Genomic DNA, 17534 nt, shown 5'->3' with positions numbered 1-17534 from the left:
ACGGGAGTCTAGGCGACCCGGTGATGCACAATGTACAAAGTACTTAGGATATAAAGGGGCACGGCGCACCGCTCCTCAGGGAAGGTGTGGGATGGCAGGCAGACCCACAGTGGCCACAGTTCTTGGGTGGTGGATATCCGCAGCGTGCACTCACGATAATCCTGGGACGGGCGTGGAAGCGGCACCCAGCGGCGCACATGGAAGTTGACAAGGCTCCCGATGTGGGGCTAGCGTGGGCACTCAGCAGCGCAGCTCTTCAGAATGCAACGGCCCGCGATAGCGATGATTCTTGTGGCAAAGTAAGGATGGGCACTCAGCGGCACAGCTTCTCCATGGCGGCGGTCCAAAACAGTGATAGTAAGGACTCTCGTAGCAAAGCCAATGCGGGCCTGCAGCGACACAGCTCCTCGGCTGCAGTGGCCCACAGTGGCAGTGGTTCTGATTCTCGTAGTAGGGCAAATGTGGACACCCAGCGGCGCAGCTTCTGAGCGGCAGCGGCCCACAATAGCGACAACAAGGTTTTTCGTAGCAAGGCTAAGATAGGTACTCGGCGGCACAGCCCCTCGGCTGCAGCGGCCCACAATGGCGTCAACAATGGATCTCGTAGCAAGGCCTATGCGGGCACTCAGCGGCACAGCTCCAGTGGCCCACAATGGCGATAGCAATAGAGTCCGTAGATAAGGCAGCTGCGGGCACTCAGCGGCACAGCTCCTCGGCTGCAGCGGCCCACAATGGCGATAGCAATAGTTTCCATAGACAAAGCAAATGCGGGCAGTCAGCAGCACGGCTTCTCAGCTGCAGCGGCCCACAATGGCGATAGCAATAGTTTCCGTAGGCAAGGCAAATGCGGGCAGTCAGCGGCACAGCTTCTCAGCTGGAGTGGCCCACAATGGCGATAGCAGTAGTTTCCTTAGGCAAGCAAAAGCGACGTTCCCCACAGTAGATCCAGAGGCCTTAGATTTCTCGTCAGAGGCCTCACCTGTGAGTAGGATTTCTCTCAATAGGAATCCGGGCTGCTGAGGAATGAAGTCTAATGTCCCTGAGACTTCGGCAGGGGGCAAGCTCAATTCAGGCCCTTGGGTAGTTGCTTCAGTGGATGGATGAAAGTTTCAAAGCCCTCTCCCTCTCGTTTACACGGCCAGAGGTTCGTCTTGGCATCCCAAAGTTACACACCGCGAAGGAGTTTAAGCTCAGATCTTTATACCCCAAAAGTCTTTGTTCTTGAGAAAGTCACAAATCACTCGACCCGGCCAGAACCAGTTTGGTGTCGATTTGGGTCACTTTATTTACGAGGCTGCATCCTCCCTTTCGGGGAAGAGGGGCCCACCATCAGACACCCAGCGGGAGGTGGAGCCATCATTCACCTTGCCAGGCACAGCCCTGCTCAGATCAAAGGGGTCACCCCTCCCCATACTTCAACGGCAGATTGCTCCATTCGACCCAGGTCAGCCCCGGCCTGCCCTGGCCCTCTAAACCAGACAACCAATACACATACCAGTGAAACACACAGAAAGACTTAGACAAAAAGATACCTACTTTCCAAAAGCGGCTGTTGCACACGCAGAACATAAAGACAATCACTACTACCAGATGCACGTTAATATTTGGAGCGGAAGCATACCAAATTCGACCTCCCTAGCATGTTCCTTGGTACTACTAGGACTACACCGGTTTATCAGTTATATTATAATAAGGAGCATTCGCGCTGTGTCACTGAATGGCAGTGGCACAGCGCCCAGAACATCTAACGCCAGCAACCATGAAGGAGACATAAACGGCAAAGAGAGACCTACGCCAATGGTGCCAGGTCTAACAATAATGAAGGCTCAACAGGCAACAAAAAGATACATTATTTAGAAAGAGGTAAAAGCAGTTAATAAAGTTAGAAAGTGGAGGTTTAAAATGTGATAAAACACAATGAGAGGTGAACAATATAGAAAAAACTAAAATGAAAAATTAAGATGCAGGAAGAGGTAGTCGGACAGTAATTGAATTGAGTGATGATGGGACAAGGAAGACAGAAGAGATGAGCCAAAGGAAAAAGAGCTCGAGAAAATGTAGAAGGAGATGGCTTGAGCAGTTCACTAGTAAACATAGTGCTTTGAGAAAGGAAGAAAACAAAAATAAGTGTGGCTTGTCCGTTCAGTTCACCCTTTCCTTTCCACGCTGCTTTTATCCTGTTTGGATTGTTTTCTGTGGGGTGGCTAAACATGTACTTCCGCCTTCCTGGTTGGCTTGCCCTTTCAAGGTGTGATTGTATCAAGGCTTATACCACTTTGTTGAAAAAGTCTGGTTTCACGGTCTTGCTGTTGACAGTGGCCTCTTTGGGTTATTTTCAAGATGGTTTCATCACGGTTTAGTTGAGTGTCTATTGGGGAAATATAAGGAGTTTATCGAGTCCTCCGCCAGGGGTGATACCTAGAGGCTCTGTTGACTGCACCCATTTTTATATTGTTGGCGGGTTCTTTGCAAAACGAAGAAGTATAAATCCAGTTTTTTAGGGTATAATGTTATATAAAGATATGACTTTGTTATTTAGGTTGGCTAAAGCGAATTACATTATTCTGTAGTGTCTTTCACAGAAACCATTCTCAGAAAAAGCTAAGCATTATCGTCATATTGGTAAATTATTTCCACTTCCTGAATTAGAGAACTGACTAGTTTCATATGTAGGTAAGACATGATGGTTGAAAGTGTCAAGCCTGGAGGAATATGACCGGTTAATGTAAGAGGAATCCTTATCGCACACTTTATTTAATTCCTATTAGGTAGGAGTTGAACCATTTCAGCCTGTGCCTCAGTCCCACACACCCAGTAAGATCTTGTGGTGGACTGTGTCTAAAGCTGTTAAAAGCTCAAGCAGCGTTGCAAGGCAGGATCCTCTGGTGTCCATTCATTGAATGGCTTCTTACAAAGAAAAAAACCCTGTACCCAATTTTGGCGCAAATCAGATTAGTGGAAAGCTCCAACTGTGGAAACATTCTAGACGTGGCTGTTCACAATTCTCTCCACAATTACATGCAAATACCCTATTTGCTTTATCAGCCGAATGCACATAATTTGAACCTTCTAGGCCTACATTTCCATCTCATTGGCTGCACGGTCCACATGCCTCAGAGTTCTACTGGGGTCTAATTAAAAAGCATATTTATCATTGGCCTAGATTATGACCAGGCAGTCCAATGTTCCTATCCTGTTAGAACTGCGTTCTGTGTGCTCGGCGTGCCTTTCTCCAGTTTCTATCCACACCCTGATACCAACCCTGAATTTTACAAAAATGTAGTTATTATTCCATATTTGAGTGCAGCCTGGTTCAGTTGTAGTTTTGCTTTGGCAGTGCTGGATGTTGATTGGTGGGTGGGGGCCTCCTTCATCAAATACTGCTGCATTCACTTGTAGGTCGCTGGAGGCACTGGTACTGATAGCCTCTTTTACACTGTCCTTTATCCCTGTCATTACTGAGATTCTGGCCCTGATATTGAGGTCCCTGAATGTAATGTTGGGACAGATGGTTCTTCTGCAACCTGTACAGTTACCATTTAGAAGGTAAGCTTAATCTGCATAAATCCATCAAACAGATTCACTGTGTTTGTATCCTTTCACCTTGCCTTACCCTTGTTGACACTTTCACAATTCAATGTAAAGTGCTGAAGCGCAGAATAGGACCATGAGAGGACAAGGGCCCATGAACAACTAAAACCTTTGCTGGAAAAACCTAAAGTCAAAACCATGAGGATTGTTCAAAATGTAAGAATAATTACAAAATACAAAAATTAGTTAGTTAATCAGATTCCAAATCGGCACCAATAATGCATAAAAATAAAGCAAGTTGCGAGTGATCATAAGATTAGGAAATTAGCCGTAACCAGATCTAGTTCAGTAATGAACTAGCACAAATCTACTCAGTTCATAAGTCAAGGGAGAGCAATTAACAAGAGGGCTTACATGTATTCAGCCTCTGAGAGAAGCGATAAATCAGCAAACAGTCTAACGTCAAGACCCTTCAGTTAAAAAGCAAGGAAAGGGCTAATTGTGATGTCGGATAACAATCAAGCATAGGGACTGCTTGGCATGAAAGCAAGGAAGGGCCTCTAAGCATTATCCAAATTAGTAAAGCAAAAAGTCTTGAGAAAGTCACTGGCAAGTCTGGCACACATCCCAGAACAGGCACATTTTATAGTGAAAAGCAACACACTCGACATCGCGTGCAGTGGTATCATGGGGGTATCATAGGGCTGTACTAACGAAGATGCATGGCATAAAGCAAGCAACATTGTAAAAATTGTGCCACATAAAATAACATGTTCTAGTAAACACATACTTAATTAAAAAATTGTGGACACCCTGTACCCTACAAACAAGGAAAAGAGGAGTGCACTATTGAGGCAAAATAGACCATAAGTCGTTTTTAAAGGAGCAAAATACAGTTGCAGGCCTTGAATATTGTAACCTATGAGAACATCTACACACGGCTTGCGCTCTGATGCATTCCCAGGTGTCTTTCGCAACAAAGCCCATGGTACACCTTTCGGTTTGACGGCAACTACAGGCAAGTAAGTGTGTTCATGTCAACCGGTTTATGTGCACTACACAAGCAGGCATCAGAAATGTAATTACTCAAGGAGCGGTTTCAGTTAAGAAAGGTGTGTAATAGATCCTCCTATCCAATAGTTGGGACAAGAATTAGTAGCAGGTTTTAGGATAACCACTGTTTTATGTCCTGCATTCTTATTTCCCTCGTACCCTATTGGAAAATGACGTTTTGGTTCTGGAATGTCATGCATTGAACTGACCGTTCTCAGCAGTCGATGGTTGCTGCTTGCTGCAGTTCGTGTGGTTCAGTAAAGTTTCTTCATTCTCGCTTGGGTTCCATGTCCCACACTAAATATTTGGTGTCTGGTGAGCCACACTGTACCCCGGCGATGCCATGGCTCAGGTTTCAAGCAGTCTATGCTGTCCTCTATCTCTCACCAAGGATGAGCATGCAATTTGGGCTACCCGGTACTTTGGAGCGACCAATCGAGTGGAGGATTCTGGAAGCAGGTCCAGGACATAGTAGGTCTTGAGCTTTTATCATTATAAATATTATTGTGGCCATTGAGACCTGGCGGAACCGACGTGCATGACCGGTGTTGCAGCCTGCACACAGTGTAACGTTCGATAGTGTGGAGGTCAGGCCTCTAGGCCTGCTATTACACCCAGGTGAGGCTGATGCAATGCATCCTCACATAGCGAGCTGGTAATTTCTGGGGCAATGAGTCTGGCCTATGAACAACATCAGATACGGAAGTCCAATATCTAGACTTCAGCAAATGTTTTGGAGCTGGTGCCAATGTTGGACATAAATGCTTGCATGCCTTGAGTGAGGCATCTGATCTGAAGGCTTTCATTTTGAAGCCGTAGCAACATGCTTTCGAACCACATGGTTGCATTTTGACATGTCCTTTGACATGTCAATTTGATGTTAGACTTGACCATCCAGGAAAGTTAATGATGCCGCTAAGTGTTCTGTGTTGAAGGAGAGTTTAACAAATAATTTATGAAGCTCAACATTCCTTTGGCAAACTACTGAGGTCATTTTGTTCACTTAAAAAGTGCAGCTTGTAAATATACTTCCACTTTTATTTTAGAATTTGGGTGAACCACCCATTATATGGGGGAAGTTGTTTAGAACTTTATCTATTGGGGGGCAGTTGATGGCTTCAAATTCAAAGCAGACAGGAAGAGATGTCTCCTGGAGTATTTGTTGGGGTTGGAAGGGAAGGAAATCTTATAACACATACCCATAGTTGTTCCCCAGATTTGGAAAAACTTGATAAATGCCATGAGGCTGTTATGCAACATTTTGCGTCCTGCTTATTTGGTTGATAGTGAACAGAAGTTTTTTCAATAGCATAAAACTCAGGTAGGAGAAAATGTTGATCTGCTTGTTGTCTCCCTACATGTTGTAACTGTGAAGGAGCAATTAGAGACCGATTGGAAACAGAATGAGATATATGAAGATCGACTACCCACACCTGTTTCCAGCAGCCACACCAGGAACCTCCAGGATCTTAATAAACAGCAAACTGGACTTGAGCGCACAAGTCAACACTGTCATAGCATCCTGCTACCACACCCTGAAAATGTTGAGTAAGATCTTCAAAAGACTCCCAAGCAACACCAGAAAACCCGTCACTCATGCCCTCGTCACTCATGCCCTCGTTACCAGCAAGCTGGATTACGGGAACACCCAATACCATGATCACTAAACTCCCCAGAAGACTACAAACCACCCAGAACTCAGCAGCCAGGCTCATCCTTAACCTCCTACACAAATCTCACATCACACAACACCTCGGGGAGCTCCACTGACTCCCAGTCTACAAACGTGCACAGTTCAAGCTTATCACTCACACATTCAAGGCATTACACAACTTAGACCCCGCCTACCGAACCAGTCGCATCTTCCACTAACCATCCACTCTACCAAACTCCTAGTCTCACACATACCACACATACAGAACCAGATACAGAGTCGAGCTTTCCAGTGTATCTCTCCTATCATGGAACAACCTCCCTCCCCACATCAGAGCCTCCTCTCCTCTCAAATGGTGAGATTATTTCCGCTGGATTTTGTAGATAAGGTGAGTGGAATGCATTGTTGTATCCTTATCTTGGCATGCAACCTGTGGCTCAGGTGGTGAAAACCCTGGGGCTCCCACTGTGCTTGTACTTTCTTTTTCTGACAACCTCACACTGGACCTGGCTAATTTTCAGAGAGGTGTGTTAGCTGTTGCAAAGTGGATGGCTACCAACTGCCTGCAGCTGAATGCGAGTAAAACTGAAATGTATCTTTTTGGTAAAAATACCCACTCTTGGGGTGACCACTGGTGGCCTACTTCCCCGTCCCAAGTTGGTGGCTAAAAATGTAGGTGTATGGGTGGACAGAGCGTTGACTTTTGAAGCACAGGCGAAATCTGTCGTAGTCATCTGCTTTGGACTTTTACGTGGACTCAAACCCATTCTGTTTTTTTTTTTATCCCCACTTCTGGCAAGTCTTCATGCAGGCAGCAATCCTCTCCAGGGTGGACTATTGTAACATCTTATACCTGGGAACTAACAAGACTGTGATCAGAAGGCTCCATCTGGACCAAAATGCTGCGATTAGGTTGTTTTCTCTCCCGAAGCACTGACCGGTTGCTGGCCTTATTTGCAGTTTGCATTGGCTCCCTGTGGATAAGCGTGCCCACTTTAAGACCTTGTGCATTGCTCACTAGACCTTCTTCCCTCAGGCCGCTCCTGTTTTGTTCAATCTGCTATCTATGTATTTTCCCGCTCGGCCATTGCGCTCAACTGATCTATACTTTGCCTCTGCTGCTCGTGTTAATAGAGTAAAAGGAGGAGGCCACTTTTTTCGTGCTAAAGCACCTGCCCTCAGGAACGCACTCCCCTGGTCTTTTAGGAGTATTCAGAACCACCATTCTTTTAGGAATATCTTGAAGACCTGGTTGTTTTCCTCTTGAATAAGAAGTTTCTTGTTCGATAATGTAATGTTGTCAATCAACATTTACCAGCGGTTACATTGTTGTGGAAACCTGTACCCCAATTCCCCCATATTCTGATAATTCTCAAAATGTACCTCTTTCGATTCAGCCCCCCCCCCCCTCCCCTCCACTACATCAGGCCCAACAATTTAGAAGAGTAAATCAAATAGTGACTGGGACCACTCAAGAACTGAGTTCTAGATCAATAAAAAGTTTTATACAGAATAAGCATTACATGCCATGAGTGCTCAGATACAGAATACAAAGGCAGGAGTCCAAAATCAACATGAAACATCCTCAAACAAAGACAATATTCTTATGTGTAGCAAACCTGCATCAGAACTTCCAGCGGAAATGTCCTTCAAAAGGTTACATCAGGAACACGATGGAAAACTTCATCCACAATACAAGCTCTCTAAAAGAAATAATCAGTTTGTGCTCTGCGGAAACTGGGAAAGAAGACTCACAGGGTGCATTGATTGGGAGGGCAATGAGCAGGAGCAGGATGAACATAACACTAGAAACTGCATCATTTTAACAAAATGGCGTCTTCACTAAAATGTGGCGTATGTAAGGTATGCTATTAATCACACTTCTAAACATTACTATTTTGTTTTAAGTGCAATGTCATTAATTCATAAGTTACTGTTATATTGTTCATTTATTAATTCAAACATATTTATTACCCAAAATTACACATGTACAACTGGTTTAATACAGTTTATTCATTCCCACTATTTTTTTTACTGCTTCCAGTACTTAAATTAATTGTGTAAATAAGTCCCATTCAGACTCCTGGCATGTATTGCCTAGATTCCTTACCAACAATCTTCATTTCTCAGAGTCCAAGTTTTGGGAGACTTTTCTTCTCTTTTTTCTATGTTGGCACGTGAATTGCCTGTCCTTGGGTAAGAATTCTCCTCTTTCTGTATGGACTGTGAAGAGGTGAACACGATGATAATGCATGCTGTAATGGTTATAGTAGTCATCAGACGTGGATATGGCTACCTTAATGGTTACTACTTAAATGGTTACCACTTTGAAATTGCAGGCAAATCTGTGCAAAATTGAAATGAGACCCATGAATCCTTAAATAGAGCATCCAACTTTGCAGACCACATCTTCTTTTAAACTTTCTGGACAAGGTTGGCATAAAGACAGTACATGCAACAGATGAGACTAGAAAAAATGGTTAAACTATAAAACAGTGGCGGCTGGCAGGCAACGGTCGTGGCGAGGTAGCCAGGGGAGGGAGGGAGGACTAGAAATAAAGAAGACTTATCTGCTGGTCTCCAGTTGCTAGCTGCCACCTCTCCTCTGTCCTGCTGTTTTCCTGGCTCCCGGCAGACCCCACGCTCACAGACTCCCTTAGCCAATCCCGACGCTGCAGTCACCAGCATGACAGCAGCGTTGTGATTGGTCTGAGCGCCGTGGTTCGGAACTCTGACAGGGAGTGTGAGCCTGTGCATGTTCTTCACTAAGACTGTGCAAGACAGCCTGTTGGAGAACATGCTAAGTGTGCATGATGGTTTGGCCGGCCCAAGACAGCTGGCCAAACCGTCATGCGCACTTATGGTGCACCAATCACTCCTGTTCCCTCACGTCATGTAAACCTAGCACAGCCCTACCTTGGTTGCAAGCTCCATAGTAAAAATAAAATGATGATCATGTTCTTTTATGATCTTTTTATTTTACCTTTGCAGTGCTCGGAGTGGAGTGGAGCGACTCTCCTCCCCCTTAGCGCAGGAGCCTCCACTGCAATGAATGAGTAGTTATTCACATGAGTAACTAAAGTCTTCGTATTCCAACTATTCATGTCTGAAATTCAAATTTTAATGTGTTTGATTTTAATGTTGGAACGAATTAACACATTGTGTTTGTATGTCTGAACACTGAAAGATATTCGGGCAAATCAAACAGGTGCTTTGTAGATTTTACCTAACGGAGCCTTTATTGTACACTGATTTTCATTTTTTTTTAAATTTCTTGCATCCTTTTATTTCTCCGACATCCTGGTGTTCTGTCTTGGGTTTGTACGGAGAGCTTATAATGTGAGTGATAGTGAGGGGAGTGTGGACGTTCTCCTGAGTCTCCGCAGTCCTGCACTGGTGAACCACCTTTGAAAGATGCCCAATGAGGCTTTATGATGCTATATAAATAACTAAACGATGGCTAAGTGTTCATGCTGTAACTCTGACTGGTCAGAGTTCTCAGAACTGATGGCTAGATATTACTGCGTTTCTGGCCCGGCCTCAGCTTTGGTTAAAGTTAGAATTGTTCATCTTGCTAATATCAAACTCCACCCAGACTGAATCCCAAAATATATTGTAGCATCTGCCTCTGCTCCTCTAGGATGGTGAATTTGTGTCTTGCGTCATTCTTCTTTAAGTTGTCTAGAACTGCACCAAGGCTGGGTCCATCCCTTTCCGATTTAACTTTAAGAGTTTTGCAGATCTTGCGTAAAGTTGAGCTTTATTGTCTCTTACCCTCTCTTGCTGATTTCAGGGTAGTGTTAACTCATACATCCACAAATGCATAGTGTGGCTGTTCATTGGCATTGTCAGTGGCGGCAAGTTGGGTGAAAGACGAAGATGCAGTAGATTGAATGTTTAAAGCTGTGAGTGCTATAATGCCTGCTTCTGACCTTTACTGTGATCTGGTATAATTAAGAAGGCCTTAACTACATTCATGTGTTTGTTTTTCCTGTTTCCTCTCCCCCCATCACAGAGCTGGAAAAAGCCAAAATCAAAGCGCAGAAGGCCCATAACCTCCAGGAAGAGGCAACTGTGTGCAACCAGTTAGGGGAACTCCTGGCCAAGAATGGTGAGTGACGCCCGTGGTTCTCCTTTTTCCTTATGTTGCACCTGCATATATCATTGCATCGCATTTTATGAAGTCAATTCTGTAGACAGCAGCCCTAACATCTTAATAGTGGGGAAAAAAGGAAACAAAAAAGAATCCCCAAGTGATCAATAAGATCAGCTGACTAGTCATTTGGACATCAGAGTTCAATTAGTTTATTTCCTCGAAGCGTGGGCTTATGAACTCTGCTAAAGCATTTGAATGTAAAATATGTACGGTCTGTTTGTGCAGTTCTCAATATCTTGCCAATCGAACAGCAATGTAACAAAAAAACTATTCTATTGTAAGAAAATTAATTTTGTAAGTGAAACATTGTGAATTAAGTTATAACAAATTGCACTGTATTGAATAATACCAATGGTATTATTCAGAAGATACATGTTGATGAAGACTGACATCCATATTTTTGGGGGGTTGAATATATCAAATGAATTTACATTTCTGAAATAATATAATTTTACTTTACATCTTTAGGAATGTTAAACAGAGATGTTAAAATGGTTTCATAAAAAAGGTAGCATTTGCCATAAAATTACTCATTAAGGGCCTCATGTAGGTAGCATACCAGTTACCACTTCTTAAATACCGAACGTTACCGAATCGGTATTTAAGAAGTGGTAACTCGTATGTAGGTAATGAGTCGGTAATTTTTACCGATTCGTTACAATTCGGTAATTACCGAATCGGTATTTACCGATTCGGTAATGAGGCATACCTTCCCATTGAGGGGAAGGTATGCCTCATTACCGAATCGGTAAATACCGATTCGGTAATGGTGGAAAACATGCAAGGGTGGCAGGGTGTCACATTGACACCCTGTTGCACCCCTGATTCGGCCATGTGTGCACATGTGGCACACATACATGCCCTAAGGGCATGTATCTCTGCCACATTGCCCACTGCTAAGCGCTTAAAAATGCTTACACACATCCATTAATTATTTACCACCAACTATTAGTTGGTGGTAAATACCGACTCCTAAAAACACCCACACACTCCCCCTACATCTCATTTCTGGATTCGGAATTTACCGAATCGGTAAAATTACCGAATTGGTATAATTACCAAATCGGTAACGTTACCGATTCGGTAATTTTACCGATTCGGTAAATTCCGAATCCAGAAATTGTCCCCCTACATACCAATAGCCAAAATACCGGTCGGTAACGGTATAATTACCGAAAATTGGCCGTTACCGACCGGTATTTGGCTACCTACATGAGGCCCTAAGTGAGCACTTTACCTGAGTTTGATGATTTACTTTTGTCAATCCTTCATTGAATTTCAGATTTGGAAAATGTGTTTTTACCATTTTCTTTTTAACTTTTTACACTCCCAAAACTTTTTTTTTTTAGCCATGGTGTAGAAGTGTTTTGGAACTTTTAAGTTCGTCTGTGTTTTTTCCTTCCAAGTTGAAATGACATTAGATGGTGGCTTTTTTCCCTTGACTTCTGGGAATGTTTTTAGCTTTGGTGGCAATTTTGCCCATGGTACTGACAGCGGATTTAAAGATTTCCACTTCAAATCTGGATGGCATTGTGCACTTTCTGAGTATTCTGAAGAATTACAAATACCTTACCTGCAGGGTCCTTTAGAAAGTGTGGTGCCAAATTTAAAGGTGTAGACTTAAAATGCTATAGACCGGGATTTCTTTTCAACTGCATTTTCAGGTCGAGCCTTCAGCGCTTGCACTGCAGGATGATCTGTTGTATGTAGTTTGTGGGGTTTCACTCATGCCATCGCTGCTGATTGGTTATGGAGAGTTTCACTTGCAAAAGCTTGCTTTTTAGTGGGTTATTTTGCTTCTATGTCCCACCCTCTAGTGTCTTGCTCCTCCCCTGGAGTATTGGTCTAGTGATGCTTTTGGTTGGCCATCCCAAAGTGTTCCCTGTGTCTTGCTAAAGCCACGCCTCCTGGCTCCTCCCACTGCTCGTGCCACGTATGTCTTGTTTAGCATAGCAGAAAAGTAAATAGCGCATCTGCATGCTAGGGCACCTACAACAAAGCAAAACCTTTTTTTGTAGGGACATGATGATTAAAAATGTGCTTGTAGCCCATGTAAGTGTCTGAAGTAGGGTACATTTATCTTCGCATTTGTGAAGTGTGAGGGTAAATTGCCTGGTGACAGTGAAGAACTGCTAATAAGTACAAATTCGGGCAAGCCGCTTACCAGCCATCATGCGTGTAGGCCACACCTGGCTGCCGCTTTTCTATATGTGTATCAGTCACATCCTTAACAATTAAGTCTGCCCTGGCTGCAGCAGGCAGTGACCACTAGAGCATGGGCGAGAATCGCCAGCTAGGCTGGGGGCTCCACCTCAGCTGCTCAAGATTTTAGGCCGTTTTCGGACAGATCTGTACATAGATGCACCACCCTGAGCTATAATCTGTGGCCTACACAAAATGACAAATTGCACAGTGTAGATTACTGCAATAAATATTAAGTGGTAGAAGTCTGTACATTATAAGTAAACTACCACGGAGCCCAAATGGCCGAGCCTACCATCAAGACTTTTTTAATTCAATTTTTTCTTTCAAGAGCTCAGTGAGGAGCGGCCATGCCAAAATAGACACTCTCTTTATGACGTGATTATCAAGCAAACTTAGAGCTCTACACTCGATCTCTTATCGCTCGTCCACCTCTCGTCTGCTCTTCTCTCCCTCGTGTTTCCCTCTTGCTCTCCCCATGTCTCTCTATCCTTCCTCGTCCTTTCTATAATTTTTCTCTGCTCCCTCTCTCAAATTCCTATCCCTCTTTCTCTTCTGCTTTTATTGCATGAAAGGGGTTAGATCCCAGACCTTAACCAAAGGAGACCACTGATGGTGAACCCTGAATACACAGACCCTTGGCCAGACCCTGGAGAACCGAGAAAACCGTGCAAGAGTGCGCCTACAAAATAGCAGATACCAGAGAGTAGCCTGCAGAGAAAAAAAGGCCAACTCATGGCACAAGTAACACAAGCAAACAGTTCAAGACATATTGTACAATTGTCACCTGCAGTACTCCTCTCTTTGTGTGTGACAATGTCAATATGCAATCTTTACACGTTTTTGTCCTTTCCATGTCATAGGCACTTGTCCCATCCACACAAGTAAGGTATCCTTTTTTGGGGGGAGACTGAGTGGAACACAGAGTGGTAGGAAATGTATGCCATGCGGTGATCCCACAACTTTCCCACACAGATATTAGAGGAAACTTTGACTATTTAGCTAAATTTTAGGTTTGCACCGGATTGTGAGAAGGAAAATGTTGGGTATCAACACAAGCCACGCCTCCCTGGACTCCTACGGCTGTCTAGTTTTCAGAAATGTCTGGGATTTTTAGGTTCCCCTAAATGTCTGCAAGCCTGGGGCCAAAACACAGGTGCCCACCTATCTATCACAAAATGACCTGGTTTTTCAAGGGGCCACCTGTGTTTTTGGTCCCGGGCTCAGCAGCCATCTAGGGAAACCTACCAAACCGATACATTTCTGAAAACTAGACACCTAGGGGAGTCTGGGGAGATGCGGCTTGCGTGGATATCCCATATTGTCCTACCCAGAATCCCCTGCAAACCTCAAGTTTAGCTAATAAAATCACATTTCCTCACTTTTCTGTGTGGGGAAAGTTGTGGGATCACCAGGCAGCCACATATTTCCTACCACCCAACATTCCCCCAGGTCTCCCAATAAAATTGGTACCTCACTTATGTGGGTAGTTCTAGTGCCTGCAACAGGAAATGGCCCAAAACGTACTGTGTAGACTTAAAAATTATCGATCGCAAAACTACCTGGTTTTGGAAGGCAGTTACCTGTGTTTTTGGTCCCGGGCTCAGTGGCCATATTGGGAAACCTACCAAACCCAAACATTTCTGAAAACCAGACACCTAGGAAAGTCCAGGGAGATGCCGCTTGCGTGGATCTCCCATCTTTTTCCTACCCAGAATCCCCTCCAAACTTCAAATTTAGCTAAAGAAAACAATTTTTAATCACATTTCTGGGCGGGATAACCGTTCCCCTCAGTCTCCTGAGTAAAATGATACCTCACTTGTGTGGGTGGGCCAAGAGCCTGCGACTGAGAAGGGCCAAAAACATAGAGATTGAGGGGTTAGCACCACGAGCCCTAAGCGCTATCTTTTTTAATACACGTTTTAGGCAAGCTCCACATTGGACAACCCACCCAAGTGAGGTATCATTTTTATCGAAAAAGTCCAAGGGGGAACACTGGGTGGTAGGAAATTTGTGCCAGTGCGTTGATCCCACGCAGAAATTTGAGAATTGTTTGGTTTTTAGGTCTAGCCTAGCGAACGCAGCCCATGCGCTGCTTCGCCTTGGCAAGACTCAATTGTCATCGCTTTGGGGCGCGAAGGGAGACAAATCATGTGCACGCCTGCACAGGAGATGTGCATGCGTACGGACAGGAGATGTGCACTCCGTACGCGTGCACATCTCCTGTCCCGGCGTGAACACAGCGCACGCATGGTGTGATTCAATGTCCACTGGGCTGCGTAAGGCTCTTTAGCTGCGGGCGCTGATGATCGGAAAGAGGACTCCGGGCAGCTAACCCGCTCCAGGGCAGTATAATCATTCTAAATCAGAGCCCTAGCTTGTTTTAGGACTTGTCCCATCCCTCCAGCCACACAATCAAAGTGCTATGACATGGACCGAGCTGGCGGCGTCCCAGTGCTTTTTTCCCGTGATTTTCAGATTTAAAATAATAAATAGAATCCTTAAAGTACTATTAATATTGAGAAACAAACAGCAAATTTGGTGACATAATATAAAGAGATGTTATGTAGATACTGCTATCTTAGCGTTATCACTGAAATGACGGACTCGCAAAATGTTGAGCAGTTCTCTCCGTAAGCTTTCCATAGTTTTGGTTGGAAACTGAATCCGACATATACTAGAGCCCCACCCCTCGAAAAGAGGTAGCCGATCGTCCAAAATAACCCTTATTTCTACCCTACCGACTAAATTAGCTGTACTAAATCACCACGCCGGAGGTTCTGCGTTCACTGAGGAACATTTCTGCTTCAGATGGTCAATCCTTTACTCATCACGCCTGTAGCCTTAGTAAACTCCCGGGCGACGCTCAGCAGCTTGTTATCGCGCAAAAAACTAAACGCGAACGGGAAAACATCACTAGGTCCTGCGCTACGCATCGCACTCATCGCCATTATCCAAACTCGTACACGTTTTTGCTAAGCTGGAAGTGGGGCGTGCAGCGCTTGTAAGATTTTTGGAACGCTCTCTAGCCCAAAACCAACTCAAAATTAGCCCAAATACGGATACTGCCGGTAGTGCAATTTAAGTTCGTTTTTCCTTTGAAAGGCTTCAAATTCCTTTATGAAGGGAGCCATTTAAAAGAGACTTTTTTTTTTTTAGATTGTTTAAGGAACTAATTGTTGTATGTGTTGCTAACTATATAATATTTATTCGCTACCTTCCCGCAAGTATTGCCAACCCATTCTATTCATGCAAGGGCATGCTTCACTCCATTACAAATTGTCATTAATTATGGTACAACACATTTCTGAGCAACATATGCGTTAATGAAGTCGCTACTATGGGACGGTGATGGAATAATAGAATTATTGGTTTTACAGCCATCAGCAACATTTCCTTCCTAGTGGTATTTTATAGGAACAGTTAAAAAGAAAGCTTCTTGAACACAAAACCTATAGAAAAAAATACCAAAAACCTGCTCTGTGTTATTACAGCATAGGCCTAGTATCCATATTTACCACCTCTAAAAGCTGGTGGTAAAGGGGAGTCGGTGGGCCTGGTTGTGGGAACGTCAGAGGGCAGGAGAGGCTCTGTCTAGCAGGCTGTAGATTTATTTGCTCCCCTGTGCCCTAGGAGAGGGTAGGGCAGAGTCTGGGGGCCTGTGCTTGGAGCCCGAGCCGCACGTGATTTTACCAGCCGGTAAAGATGAGCCAAGTCTTTCTACACCTGGGGTATCCGGCTGCAGAAACACCATACCAGTTACAATTGGGAAAAGTGGTGTCCCTCCCAGAGATACTGCTCCCTTCAACTTATAATAGTGGCCTCTGTGTAAAACACAGCAGAACTCATCCAAATAAACAATGTCGGGCTTTGTGCAAAGTAGCACTCCCTGTACAATAATCTTGCCTCAAAAAATGAATTCAAAGACGGATTCTATAGCTGATGATGTTGATGACAATTTAAAACTTCAGTTCTGAGTGTTAATGCAGGAATACACAAACATACACCATTTAAGATTGGATAGGCTAATACGTTGATGACACAATAAAACATTAGAAATTGTTAATGATGATAATGCACTTTCTGCTAAATGTGAAATGCAGTAATTCATATTAAATATCAGAGCAAAACCAGGAGAAGCTTCAGTAAAGCAATCTTCGTCTCCAAATACAGCTGGCAAATCAACATCATAGGCCCATAAAAGATTTTTATGAGTACCAATAGGCCTGTTAATGATCTATTACCCCTTTGTTCCTCTTCCTCGTGATTATTACTTCACTGAGAAGATAAATAGAACTTCTTGTTTTGCACATCTCATGTGGGGGTCGAGTGGTTTCGGCATTGTCCGGAGGTGTTGTTAAATGTCAATAGCTCAAACTCACGTAAATGCGAGACCTATTGCATTGCAAATGCTTGTTTTTAGCTAAATTTGACATTTGCAGAGGATTCTGGTTAGGAAAACATATGGGGATCCACGTAAATCACACCTCTCTGGACTTCCCTGGTGTCTAGTTTTTAGAACACTCTGGATTTGGTAGGTTTCCCTAGATGGCCGCCAAGCCCGGGACCAAAAAAGTAGGGGACCCCCCCTTGCAAAACTAGGTTGTTTTGTGATAGATAATTTTGATGTCTCCACAATTCGTTTTGGGCCCTTCCCTGTTGTGGGTACTTGGCCCACCCACACAAGTGAGGTACCATTTTTATTGGGAGACCTAGAGGAACGCTGAGTGGAAGGAAATTTGTGGCGGCCCGGTGATCCTACAACTTTCCCACACAGAAAAGTGAGGAAAACTGGATTCTTTTTAGCTAAATTTTGGGAGATCCACGCAAATCGCACCTCCCTGGACTCCGGTAGGTGTCCAGTTTTAAGAAATTTTGGGGTTTGGTAGGTTTCCTAGTTGGCCGCTGAGCCCGAGACCAAAAACGCAGGTAGTTTTG

General features: G+C 44.1%; 1 protein-coding gene across 2 annotated transcripts in view; it reads left to right on the top strand.

Moving 5' to 3' along the window:
* The window catches only part of TONSL (tonsoku like, DNA repair protein), a 375765-nt gene that overhangs the window by 35226 nt on the left and 323005 nt on the right, over positions 1–17534 (top strand). For both annotated transcript variants that reach the window (XM_085604559.1, XM_085604558.1), the window contains exon 2: positions 10254–10349. In XM_085604559.1, the coding sequence (XP_085460685.1) occupies positions 10254–10349 (96 nt within the window). The remainder of the gene's footprint in view (positions 1–10253; positions 10350–17534) is intronic.

Source organism: Triturus cristatus, chromosome 5_1, assembly GCF_964204655.1.
Source record: "Triturus cristatus chromosome 5_1, aTriCri1.1, whole genome shotgun sequence".
NCBI classification, from domain to species: Eukaryota; Metazoa; Chordata; class Amphibia; order Caudata; family Salamandridae; genus Triturus; species Triturus cristatus.
Note: the sequence above shows the minus strand (reverse complement) of the source record. Positions and strands in the feature narration are given on the sequence as shown.